The 13,849-nt window shown below is 46.7% G+C and overlaps 1 protein-coding gene across 1 annotated transcript in view; it reads left to right on the top strand.

Moving 5' to 3' along the window:
- Window positions 1–4,283: 4,283 nt before the first annotated feature.
- The window catches only part of CALB2 (calbindin 2), a 52,639-nt gene continuing 43,073 nt past the window's right edge, over window positions 4,284–13,849 (top strand). Inside the window, exon 1 of the mRNA XM_019535577.1 lies at window positions 4,284–4,468. Within this exon, the coding sequence (XP_019391122.1) occupies window positions 4,378–4,468 (91 nt within the window). The 5' untranslated portion in view covers window positions 4,284–4,377. The remainder of the gene's footprint in view (window positions 4,469–13,849) is intronic.

Genomic DNA, 13,849 nt, shown 5'->3' with positions numbered 1-13,849 from the left:
CAAGAGCTCTCAGATCAACCAAGTTCTGACAAAGGACCTCACTACAATGTGCACTTACTTTCAGAACTGGAGACTCAAATTAAACATCACAAAGACTGGTAGTAGCACCTTCTACCTCACTAACAAACTAGCCAAAACAACATTGTTGTTCCTGGTTATACATCACAGCTCCCACTCAACTGTCTTGCTCCCCCAGACATCCACCGTGAGCAGCAATGCCTCCGCCTCCTTTGCTATGCTGAACTAGACCATAATCACTACCTACATCAGCACATCCGCTCAGACCCTCCAGTCAGGCAGTGCCTCCAATCTAGAAAACCCCTCATCACCCACCTGCACTACCTGTGCTCTACTTCCAAAGTTTCTTCCCCAGACGACTGGCTTGCACAACTATAAGAAGAATGTTTACAAGGCTGTAGGTTGTAGCCGTGTTGGTCTAAGGACACAGGCAGACAGTTCTTTGGGTGAATCTGATATCTTTTATTAGACCAACTTAAATGGAAAAAAAATTTAAGCAAGCTTTCAGGTTCAAAAACCCTTCATCAAGCTGAGAAAGTTTCAGCAGTTGGTGTGTGCTCTTCCTGGATGGAATGAAGAAGAATGATGGGCCTCTGAGAACTGCAGATGCAAAACATTCATCCCAAGCTCCTCTACAAGACCTCCCAGCTTCTATTTGGACAGACTCTCCGGGTCTGCCTCAGTAGACTCCAAGCAGTTCTGAATTCACGAGTAGACCTCATCCAGTTCATTACACTGCTGAGTTGGACAGGTGCAGATATATGCTGCGAAGTATTGGTGTAGGTCAAGATCTATGGTTAAAAGAACATGTCAGGAAAAAAGCACTGCTATTGATTTGTCCTTTAGGAGACTCTTAAAGCCCTCATAACACACCTGGTAAGTCACTTTTTTTCTTGTTGAACAGCCCCTGACTGCATGTCACCAGGTGGCCCACCCCATTGGTTTCTTATTTGCCCTTTGAGAAACCTGCCTACATCTCTAGAAACAAGTTGTCATTGCTCTGGGTGAATAAGGATCATTTAAGGGGACAGAAGAACAAGATTTCCATCCCATAATGAAGGGCCAGGGCTGGAGGAAAACACTGGCCAGGAGACATGGGACAGTAAAGGGAGCTCTAATCAAGAGCTCCTTTGGGACCCAGGAAAGGCCAAATTCTGCAGCTCAGAGTGATGGAGACATAAATGGCACTCAATGGGTGGGAGCAGTTTGAGGCTGTTGCATGGGTGACTGGTGCCATCTGAGTCGGGGGGCACATGCCTCCCCAGTGACCAGTCAGGAACTGGGGAGGGGGGTGTCCCTCCGCAACCAATCTCGCCGATGGGGGGGGATCCCCCACAGCTGATTGCACTCACCTGAAAGCAGCGGCAGAGCTTCCAGAAGCAGCTGCACCCACTTCCAGAAGTGCTGCAGCCGCTTCATCCACCACTTCATTCCATGCATCCCCTGCATGTTGCCACTGGGCTGTTGATTGACTAGCAAGCCCTGCAGTGAGCACGGAGAGAAATATCTCCATGGAAGCACAGGCAGGAACTGCTTCACCTTCCATTCTCCCTTCCTTCCTGGCAGTATCTTTCTTTTCTCCTGATTTCCCCACTCTGGGTCTTTGGTTTTGACCTTTCTCTGAAGCTTCAGTTATTAACTCAAGCTGGAAATGGGAAACAGGGCTGGAAGGACCATAAGTGGTTGGCAATCTCTGCCTTTAGCAATAATCCATCCTCAGTACCTCTTGCACTGTCAACTCTAGGTGCTTTCCCATATCAAACGATTCCCAGAAAGCACCATACAGTCTCCCAGTGGTTTCCAGAATACTTTGAAATGCTTATTAAACTGATATCAAGGTAAGAGCCAGGCCTGGATGGAAGTACAGCATTATAGGCTTATGCCTAGAGCACCAGGGAGCTGCAGCCGACTCCCAGCTGGTAACTACTAGGGATGGGGGAGGGGGTGCTGGGGAGGGACCCCTGCCAGCCCCCCAGAGTCCCCACTCCCCCAGCCCCGCTGACACCCACCCGCTCCCCTATACCCCCCATAGCTGTCCCCACCCATCCCAGCTCCCAGTACTTTAAAAAAAAGCCCTGGTGTTCACCAGGTGCTGCCAGGCAGGGGGCGATCCCTGCTGACCCTCACTGCCCCATGCTGCATGGGGGGCTCTGCATGAGCCTTCTCACTCCCCCCCCAGCCCCTGCATGGGTGCCCACCTGGGCCAGCTTCAGCCCTTTAAGAAAAAAAACAAAACAAGAAAAGCCCTGGAACTCACCGCTCCTGCTGAGGCCTTGAGGCTTCTGGGTGGCACAGGGCAGAGGGGGGCAGTGAGGATCACCCCCCACTGGCAGGAGCAGTGAGTCTGGGGGGCAGTTGGGGGGGTTCTCAAAGGGCCAGAGCTGGCCCAGGCAGGACACCTGTGGGGGGGCGAGTGAGAGAGTGAGGCATCAGGGGCTTATGCAGAGCCCCCCATACAGCGTGGGGCAGGTGCCTGGCAGTGCCTGCTGAGTTGGGGGGTGGGGTTTAACAAGTGCCAGGAGCTGGGGCAGCCATTGGCGGGCTGGGCGAGGGGCCCAGGATGGGCCTGGCCTGGCTGATTCAGAGATTCAGCAGCAGCCAAATCTGTGAATCAGATTCAGCTGAATTGAATCAGAACAGTAATTCAAATCACTGAATCGAATCAACTGTCCCCTGAATCAGCCAAATCCGAATCGGAAGTGAATAGTAGCTGCTTCAAACAGGTCTAGTCCAAACCTAAATGATGGCATGGATCCAGAACTGGGCTGTAGTTCAGAACTGCTCGTATTTTCTCAAAAGGTGTCACCCTTTGCTTTAGTGCCTCCTGACATTGCACTGTAAGACTGTCACTGCTGGAAGACTGATAGCACTATTGTCGTTTTATGGCAGTACTCTATGAAGTGCAAGAGGCCACGCTCAAGGTCAGGTCTCATTGTTCCAGGTGTGAGACCCAGGTGGTGAAAACAATAATGCTAGTGCAGTCCCTGCCCCCAAGAGCCTTAAGTCTAATTGGAAGATTCATAATCTTCCCTGTCCTACAAGCAAGACCCAGAAAAAAAACCAGAGAGAGTCTAGTCTTCACGCTTGGTAGGCTTCTACTAGCTGGAGCTAGGGGATATTTCTGGGCCTCTGAGGTAGTTGCATTCATTAATGAGAGATGCATCAGAATGAGAAAGAATCCTTCTACCCAGCCTGCTTGGAGTGTAATAGAGCTGGTTTGGTGCTACTGCCTGCCTCTGCCGTGCTGCGTGTAAGATCCCTGGCTAGGCTTTGTGCCCGGGCACAATTTGAGTATCATATATAATTGTTAGTGCCCGGTGCCTCTAAAAGCTTCTGGATTGACAGCCCCAGAGATCAATATCCCCTCTCCAATGAAGAAGTCTGGCATGGGAAGAGGCAGCAGGGAGCCCCAAATGACCCTGCCAGGATGCTCTGGAAGAATGGCTCTGTACATCATACCAGTAATAAGGCAGGTTGCAATTGTCAGTTAAATGGTTCATGTGCACCATCTGGACACATCTCCACTGCTTGGATTCTCTGTTGGCTACAGCTGTGCCACAGCTTGTGTCCTCTTTGGTGCTTGTATAGGCTATCATGGCCCCATGCACTGGACCAGGGTGACTTCGTCTGGTGAGCCCAGCTTGCCAGATGCAAACTGACCTCTCTGGGTGAGAGAGGATGCTGCCTCTTTGGTCTTTTCAATCCTTGATTTCTGCTGAGACTGACATGCCAGAAGCTAGTGAGTACCTGCTGGGGGGGTGGGATTTGTATGAGCCCTCCCCAGGTTAACTTGCACCTGCCCCCATCAGCTCTCTATGTAACTAGTTTTCCTTGCTATACAAGGCCATGCTGGAACAGCACTGTACTGCCTGGGCTGGGCACCACAGTGAGAGAGCAAGGGGTCTTGAGAGTCTGAGTAGTGGACAGTTTGAATTGGGCTACTTTAAAATGAGTCCATCTGGCCTATTTCATTGGAGGGCACAGGGACCCTTGCTCTGCTGACAGAGTTGCCATTAGCTGAGGGAGCAACATGGGCTGCAATTGCAGAGAATTGGGGAGTGTTGCTAAAGGCTGTTGTCTCCCCCTCTGCAAAAACAGTTTACTGTTTCCTGGATATTAGGTGTCCCTTTAAATCCTGACCCCCATCCCAGCCTCTGCCCAGGCTCCTTTACTTGCTTCTGGTCTCATCCTGAGTTCTCAGAGTCTGTGCACCCTCTAGTGGCAGCTGCCTTCCTTTGCGGGCCACGGCACATTTATATAAAGGCAGAGCAGAAAGCAGGCTGGAAACACTGTTGGCCACAACGTTGGAGCTGAGGAGAGGAGCAAGAGAGCAGCTCAGGACTGCCCAGGCACTGGACCATGGCAGTGAAGCAGCAAGCCCCTTACCTGCACCTGGCGGAACTCACAGCATCCCAGTTCCTGGACGTCTGGAAACATTTTGATGCTGATGGTCAGTAAGAAAACCCCCAAATTCTCTTAAATCTCAGCTACTTTTAGGATTATTTAAAATAAACCAACACACACTAAATTCTTGATAAAACTCCATCCCTGTGTTGTGTTGCTAGAGCCATATCTCTGTATGGTTGGGCTTTGGAATGGTGTATTTTCTATCAAGCCAACTGTTAAAAAAAAAAAATGACAACTTTTTCTAGCATGTAAGTTTGATGCGCTGTTTTGTTTTGGGAGAACTAGTAATTGTTAGGAAACTTCTGTCATCGCCCATGACCCAGATAACAGATCCTGGCTCAAGCCACTGAGCGCAGGAATTTTTTGACCCATCTGTTGTGCTTTGATGTGACATTGCCACAAGCATCTTGAACAATGGAGGTATGTCAGCTTTGGTAATGTGCTGGGATTTTGCATGAGAGAAGGACGTGTGACCTTGTGGGAAGCTTTGGTAATTTGTCATTAACTTGTGTCAGTTCTGAACTAGTCCTGGGGACAGCTAATATTACATGTTGTCACCCAAACAGCTTCTAACTTCTAGTGTTCCCCGGTCTTAACTCCAGCTCCATGTATTAGAGTGGTTTGTGTTGGTTATGTGAGTCTAGTAACCCTCCTTTTGTCATGTTTTATACTCAGAGAAGACAGGATATGAGGGAGAATAATAATGAGATTTGGAGTTAAATTGAACCTTGAGGTAAGCTAGCACAACTCGGCTGATGGCAAAGGAGTTACACCTGCTTGCACTCCAGTTGAATTGAGCCCCTGGCATAAAAAGATTCTGAAAAGCATCTCACTTTTTGAATGTAGCTTTATCCTCAGTGAGGTCACAAGGAACGTGGAGTGTAAAGTGTTACCTTGGTACCAAGCTACCCTGGCATGATGCCTGCTCAAATAGGAGTGCATTAAAATGAGGTGAGAGTGGTTTGGAGGTAGAATGTCCATTCCAGCCCCTTGGTAAATGCTTATCTCTGTTGCATGTGCTCTACCCTTTCAGATGACAGTTGGCTTCAAAGCTGGGGACCATGAGAGTTTAATGGATTTGGTTTGTCTGAGCCTAGATAGAGGTGAAGATACAACCAGAAAACAAGCCTGGCTTGAAACTTATCCCAATGTGGGCAAAGCTAAAATGGAGCAGAGAGAAACACCCTATGCACATCTGATTTCCTTACACCCTCCCTGCCTTGCTTCAAAAAGGGGTAGGGTGAGGGGCACAGGGGTACAAAAGGGTCTTAATACAGCACCCAATCTCCCTTCACAGACATGTACTACCAAGGGGCACTAGCCCAGATGAATCAGCCATGAATCTTAGCAACTTTCAAATGCTAAGTATCAGGAAATAATTTACCTCTCTGGTCAGAGAAGAAGCATCACTTCTGAGTGTCACTGCTCTGTGCAGGGTAAATGAGCCTCTGGGACCCCAGAAACTTTATTTGGAAGGGAGAGAGAGCTCAGAAGTCCAGGGCTCCTGGTATTATTATTACTGTTGTTGTTACATTTTTTTTAAACAAACTCCTTGTGAAATTCAAGCAGGCTGCCTAGCATGAGGGGCTTCCCAGGGACACTGATCTGTTGGGAGAGAAACCCTCTGGTTCCTGCAGGAGTGCAGGTAACAAGCAGAGAGTTTGATGGGCAGCATCACTGTGATGGTTGTGCAGGCTCTCAAGATACCATGACTTGGCTACTTGGCTATTTAGCCTGGTAGCCCAATGGCCCCTCTCTTCTGCACCTGATAAAGTTTTCTCTCTAGAAGTAATTGCCAGTTAGAACAGACTTGCAGGGAATTCTGTATTTACCCAGTGTTGATCTCTCAAGGGAGTGGTGTGGAGTGGAGGGGGTTAAAACAACAGCCCTGAAACATCTAACAAAATCAGCTTTTCCCCCTCTGAATAAACATGTTGTTGACATGTAAGCCATGTAATTTACGGGTGAATCAGTGCATGTGGAGGGCTTCCCAGGACACCTGGGGGCACTTATTTGGCATGACATCCAACCTATTATTATTGTCATGCCAGCTTATCATTAGCCATGTCCTTGCCATAGCATCACCTTGGTGACAGTAATTAGAGCAGAAGGAGAGAGGCAGATATTTGCCTGAAGCAAAGACCCATCTGTAACCACGCCTAAATTTTGGGAGTGGGCTCCAGATCCAAATGATCCTACTTTGGCAGCGTGTTTCCCTCTTTAACAGAAACTTGGTTCTGTAGCAAATTCAGGGTGAGAAACTGATGTGTGTGGGGGGGGTGAAGGCAACTGGGGGGATGTAAGCAGGACATTAAAGGGAATTTTCCTTGAGTGAGTTTTACCTGTATACAGCCACCAGGCATTTGGGTAATCACAACAGGAGTCATTAAACTTGGACAGGGAAATAAAACAGGATTCAAAGTCCTATAGTAAGAAGCAAGTGAACAACAAACCCAAGTAAAATGGTGGAGATCAGTGAATCTAGTAAAGTAGGAATTGAGTAAGATCCAAAGTTAAAACAAAGGTTTTCTAGCAGTGTCCTATCCTGTCTTATCTCTTACCATGAGTGGCTCATGCTCTGGTCTTTCAAAAGTATTTTCCTGCCTCATTTTTGTTTTCAGATTTGTCCTTGGTATCTTTTTCTCTCCCCCACCCCTGCTGAACCTTCCTCCCACTGAGACCTGTGAAGAAAACCTCCCCAGATGACTGCATCTACCTTCAGGGCATGTCAGGGCCCAATTAAGTGATGCCACCTGCTTAAAAAACACTCTGTGTTCACACCTTGGCATCACCCAACACGCTTCTGTAAACAAACTGAGAAGCCGAGAGGGGAAGAATTTTCAGGAAACGTTTAGGCTTGGGCTAGTCTGCTTTTAAATCTCCCAGCATCAGTTTTTTATCTTGACTAGAGACTGTTACACAAGTAAAGCCCTCATAATTATTTTAAAATCAGACAGCAAGGGAAAATATACTAGGTCCTGACAGTAAAGCATTATTGCTGCCTGAATGAAAATAAGTACTGCTCTCTCTGCGCTTGCCGACTCAGTGCAGATGAGGGAGAGTGAGTTGGGAGCTGTCCACACTAACAACTCTGTTCTGGTTCCTCCACAAAATTGGCAGCTGAATTCTGAGTTGCAGATGTTGATTATGGGCATGGATGAAAGAGGCAAAAAGGACCCAGCTGGGTTCTTACAGGGCAGCCAGCAGCTAGAAAAATCAAGGCATATTCTGCTATCCTTCGTGTCTATGTGACACCAAAGTAACTTAACTGAAATCAGTGGAGTTGTTCTGGATTTACACCAGCATGAATGAACAAAGGATTTAGCTCCACCTTTGCACACACAGTGCATTTCATCTAGGTTCACTGAGAAATTAAACCTGGAATGTCACTATGTCTTTTCTGCACAGTCATATCCCTGATGAATGCACTTGGCTTCTTACCTCCAGATCTCATCTATTTTCTTCCTCCATGTTGAGAGTATCATGGAAACAAGGAGTGGGACTGAACAGATTCCCACTTAAGTTAGTGGGAGCCTCCCTGTAAAGCATCATGGGTTTTGAGGCTAGACATGTCCATTCAAATTATTTAGCTCGTCTCCTATGAAACATTGGCCAGAGACTGCATCCAGTGATTTGAATGTGCTCCTTCACAGCAGAGCTTGGGGGACCAAGAGAGTTATATTGAGAGGTTAGGGGGAACATGTTGTATCATCTGCTGCAAGAAAGTCCCCAAGGAAGACATATTCAGTGCCCACGGGATCATCAGTCACAGATGCTCTATTCTGGAAGGTGTAATTTCTTTCCTTGAGAGAGATTACACACATAGACATGCATAGGCTATCTGCTTGGCCCTGCCAGGAGATCAGGCAGGCTATGGGAAAGAGACAGGCAAACAAACTCTTCTGAACAAGAATTGTAGTGCTGAGGAGCCGGCCCAATGCACAGGAGTCTGGCTGCTCAGCGCGCCTTGTTTACTCTTGTGCTGGATGAAAATGATTTCTCAGCCCCAGCTGAAGGGAAGATGCTTTGGAGAGAGGCACCCAAGGGATTGATTCAAATGCCTGGGGAAACTGAATTAAAACATCAGGTGCAATTAGCAACATTCAGCTGGCTTCTCTTCTTTTTGCTTTTCATTATCACCATTGTTTCATTCTCTTCCCTCCTTCATTCTTCCTCCTCTTAACCATGGGAAATGAACTTGCACAATGTTCTTTCCACTCCGCACTTCTCTTTTGCCCTCCTCCTCAGCCCCCTCTCTCTCAGGCTCTGCCTGATCTCTCAGGTGATCAGGTACAGGCCTCCAACTCTTCTGCACCTAGGGCCCAGTAACAGATATAAAATATCCTCTCCAACTCCCATTATCTTCTGCAAACTGAGCCCACTGCAATCAAGGGTGTCTTTCCATTGATTTCAGTGGATTTCTGATCAGACCCATGTTGCCACAGAAGAGAGCTGGGCTCCAGGCTGGATTTTATGGGGTTACAAGAGTACTGTGCAAGACAGTTAACTATCAATAGATGGTTAATAGAACATTTGCCGGTAGGGGGTGGTCATTAGGGCACATCATTATTCAGAGGTATTTTTTGAACCCATAGAAGTGGTTCAGCACTACTCCGTGGACAGTTCTATGTACTTGGAGTCCTTCCTATGCCATATGTGTGAATCCATGTTAAGGATTCTCTCCTGTTTGAAATTAGGTGTTACACTGGCCTAGAAAAGCCAGGACACATCTGTGCAGATGGTGGATTCCTTGATGCTTGAGCCTCTTACCCAGCAAAGCAGCTTGTAGATGTTTCTCCTTTTTCCTGGAATGAAGAGGGGAAGCCCCCTGCAGTAACAGAAATCCTTGGCCAGAAGGCCAGCCTTGCCTGTAGCTTTCAGGATGCACTTGCTGTAGAGTGGACACAAAGAGGACCTTTTCTTCCCACTCCCTGTGGAAGAACATCTGGTACAGTGGACATCAGTTTGCTAAGGGGATATGGCTTCTTGCTTACTGTGGCTATTTTTTCCAACTGGACTTTCTCCATGGGTTTGTCTCTGCACCCTCCATTTTCAGTTCTGAATTAGGAGGACTACTAAGGGTCCATGTATACTGCAGACACAGCATCATGTGGATAAACTACCTAGCTCAAGTACTGGTAACCATCTAGCTGCAGCATCACTGAACTCAATGTGGGCTGCAAAAGTCACCCTAGGGAGTGGAGTTGCCCACACTGAGATCTTGGGTGGGGTTGTTAGACTGTCTCCAGTACCTGAGTGTATATCTACCTTAGGTATTCACACACTAGACTGCAGGTCACAGTAGTGTCTAAGGCATAGACACCCCCGCCTCCCACCAGTCCCTGTGGCCTTGATTCTTTATTGACATCCAAAACCATTATGATTATCTAGTCTCACCTCTGTATCACAGGCCAGAGAATCTCACCCAGCACTTCCTGTACCCAGGAAGCTCTGGTATCCTGATTTATATTGCATGTCTGTGGCTTGGCTTTACTGTTCCTCTCTGATAGATGGAATCCATCCTTCTTTCCATCCTAGGTGAAACAGAAAATTATAAAAACCCAGAAAATCAAAACTTTATTGATTGCTGCTGAGCAGCAAAAATTCTTGGAGCATCTAGTAATAAAATCTGGGTTTGACATCTAGAATTTATCTGCTCGACTGCTCTAGGTGGTGAGTTTTTAAAGGGGAACAAATGTATGCTCCTTGGAATGCTGTTTGATGCAGCCATGTGGACAGGTTTAAATTAAAAATCTGTCTGCCCTAATGATCCCAAGTTGAAGGGAGACTGTGAGAAAATAGGGTGATAAATAAAAGTGTTTGAATGGATTAGGGTGTTAGCTTCTAGCAATGAAATATAGCTTTGGGTGGCTGACACTGACCCTAACATGACTTAATTTGGTGCGTAGTTAAATAACATGAAATAGAAAATGACTAGAGTCTAATTAGTGGCAATGCATAGCCCAGAAGTTTTCCATCTCAAACTTTAACAGGACCAAAAAGGCTGTGACTGTTTGTTTGTTTTTTCACAGTATTTAATGATTTTAGCATGTGTATGCTTAGACTAATCTCTAGGCCTCCTCACTAAGTGTGTTTGATGCCCAGGGCAGTACAGGAACAGTGATAGCTTATAATACAACTTGTTCTGATCTGCAGCTGAACTTATTTAGACTGAGGGCCCTGCCACACTTCCAAATTAAAGCTGGGTAGAAACTAGCTTTAAAATTGTTACACATTTTCAAGCACTAACTTTGTAACTGGTTGGCTCTTTTTATAGCTGGATAGTTATTTTACGGTGCAATTTTTACTTTGCACATGTATCTGGTTTAATTTTATTATGCAATTAACTCATTAATTGCATAATACATGTAACTTGTGGCCACGGCTTCAGTGTGCTTGAGACTAGGCAACACATGCAGCATTGGACAGTACCAAGACCAGTGGTTCCAAACTGTCGTGTCCCATAATCCCATTTAAACTTGTTACTCTTCTGTATCCCCCTATGCTTCTTTGTTATGAAAAATAGACAAGTAGTATTTTAGGTCATTGCAACCACAGTGTAACCTCTCAACAATCTAAGACTAGCACTAGTGATCTGTTCTTCACTTTAGTTTTCCTTCTTCCTTTTCCTCCATTTATATTTCCCTTTTTCCCTTCTGCATTCCCATTCCTTCCTCTTGTGTATCCTCTAGAAGTTTGCCATGTACTCCCAGAAGTACATTTACTCTAGGTTGAAAAACTCTGCTCTGTGGGTAAAAATGTTTCCTGGGCAAGGGACATAAACCATGCTTAAGTAGTCGCTAGGCCTTGTTTATGTGATGGGTATGTGGTATCCTGTTTGTCTGCACACAGGTGATGTGCACAGATGAAAAACTGTCTGGATGTTGGTGAGAGAACCTGGCACAGGGTCAGGTCTGAGCTAATCATTCCTGTACTTATTAATCAGATAAGTCCTATGCTGGATTTCACTAGTTTTCCATTTAATGTTCATTTATTTTCACTATTCCCCCAGACCCAGTCACTAAGAGTGATATTGAATTTCACTTTCACATTGAAACCAGTATCCATAAGTAATACTTCTGCTTTACCCAGCTCTCTGTGGGACCTTCTTTCTTTGTGGACATGCAAGCTGTCTTATTTACGAGGTCCAAGTGGATGCTTTGTGATCCTGCAAATCAGAACTCTGGTGTGCAGGAAAATTTAAAATAAAACTGATTTAGTGAGTAATGAATGAGATTGATCAGAGCCCTAGAACTGGGCCTACCCCAGCCAGCTGCAGTGAAACCTTTAGGCAGTACAGCCCAGAGGATACAGCATTGGTCCAGGAACAGAGAGTCATAGCTCTGCACATTGCAGATCTTTTACAAGCACAGTTTTTTGGGTTGCATACCCCTTTTTAAGCAGATGCTTAGCACCCTGGCAACAGGATATGGGTCTCACAAGATGAATACCCAGTGATTGGTGATGAGCACCACAAGATTGGCGATGAGTTTTAAAAAATAACAGCCTTCCTTTTCTCTGGAAAAAATCATACATATTCCTTTGTAATGTTGTTTGATGGAGAGAGTTGTAGAACACTTGGATACCAAAGGGATATATATACAAAGGGATATATACAAGGTTGCATTATGTGTATGCAGACTAGAGATATTCCAAGGGGTGACATGACTGGAGGGAACACAGATAGCAAGGCAATACTGCTTGTCCTCTGGATTTGGCGGCACCATCATGTGATGCACCGGTGCCCTTGTGTCTGTTTCGCATGGCTCCAGTCCTCTGACTTACTTCTATCCTGTCCCAAGTCATCTTTGTCATTGCTTCCCTTGCAGTAAAGGGTGCTGCTCTTGCGAAAACAATGGTGGTTCTAGCACAGTGTTTCTTGTTTTCAACCTTTTTGGACTCGAGGCACCCCTCTATAACTTTTGTGAATTAAGTGGCACCCAATTTCAAAAACAAATGTATGTATTACAGAGCTAACCTCCTTCCATGGGGGGCATACAGTGGGGGTGGAGGATCTTTCAGGCAGCAACAAGGCTGAATTTGCATTTATCTGCTTAGCTTATCTGCTTATCTCTTCACACCTTGCATCACCCCTTCGAAGGATCTGGTGGCAGTCTTGGGGGTCCCAGCACCTTGGTTGAGAATCACTGCCCTAGCCACTCTGCCTCCTGCCTTCCTAGATCTGTTTGCTTACAGAAATTGTGGAATCTCCTTTTTTAGAGGTTCAAGAAGAGACTGGACAAGTATTTAATAGGCAAGGTATAGAAATAGTGCATCCCTGGGACTGTTGGACTAGATGAACCCTAAAGTCCCTTCCAAACTTAAGATGCTGATTCTTTTTCTCTCCTGCAAAGGAAGGAACAGGAAGTGCCTAGCTGGGTGGTCTTATGAGGACCCATGGGGCACATCCACACATGCAAGCACGTACGCTTGCAGCAGCTCAAGTAGAAGCAGTGCAAATTTGAGCCGGGGCTTTCTCCCTCAGCCTACATGCCTAGACATACACTTTGGTGTGGAACAAATTGTGCCACTTGGGGCAAAATAACCCTGCCCGGCTCCTCCCAGATCTGCAGCCAGGGGGACCCTGTCCTGGCCCCATCAGTACAAAAAGCTTCCCTGCCAAGTAGCTCAGGGCTGTTCACTCTCAGGAGCTTCTGGGGCCCAGCCAATTGGTACCTCTGGACACTACCCCTTGTGCCAGCTGGATTGCTGAAGCAGCCCTGAGAGTTTCCAGCACCCTTTACCTGCTGCAGGGGTCTGGCAGCAGGGGCTGTGATCTGCTGCATACCTGCCAGAGCCAGGTGGGGACTGCACAGCCAGTAGAGGCATCTGCTCCTCTGTGCCAGCTGCCAGTGGACCGTGGCTGAAAAATTGGCTTTTGTACAGCACTACTGCCACATGTGCCCCCTGCTCGGCTATCTAGGCAGCTATTGCCCAGAAGATGTTCTGGGTGTGATGGCCTGCTTTGAACTGTCAGAGTATGTCCTCCTGGCACCTATTGGCATGAGTTCAGCCACCTCCACCTGGGTCCAAGGTGCCAGCTCTGAGCAGACAGGAACCTGCCACTGGACTCCCTAGCAGGAATTCTGGTGTTCCTTATTTGAACACTGAAAAATCCCTGATAAAAAAAATCCCAAAGTCACTCTGTAAAATATCCCCAAATTCATGTTCCTCCACAATTAAAAGAAAAGACCACTATATAGAGAGACAGAGATCAGTTGGAAAATGTTTTATTGATATATCTACAGTGTTAAAGCAATTTGGAAGCCTACCAGTGTCTCTATCTTCATAATAAAGTGAATTCTAAATACCTATATGTTTTGCTGCCTCTCCAACAGGGGCCACAGCCCCCCAAACAGGGGCTACCACCCCCCCTGCAGGGCCCACATGCCCACCCCCACTTGCTCCCTCAGCCCCCTGGATT

The sequence above is a fragment of the Crocodylus porosus genome, unplaced genomic scaffold (genome assembly GCF_001723895.1).
Source record: "Crocodylus porosus isolate Cpor-Errol unplaced genomic scaffold, CroPor_comp1, whole genome shotgun sequence".
Classification (NCBI taxonomy): domain Eukaryota; kingdom Metazoa; phylum Chordata; order Crocodylia; family Crocodylidae; genus Crocodylus; species Crocodylus porosus.
The sequence above is the reverse complement of the archived record's forward strand: the minus strand, read 5'-3'. Positions and strand labels throughout refer to the sequence as shown.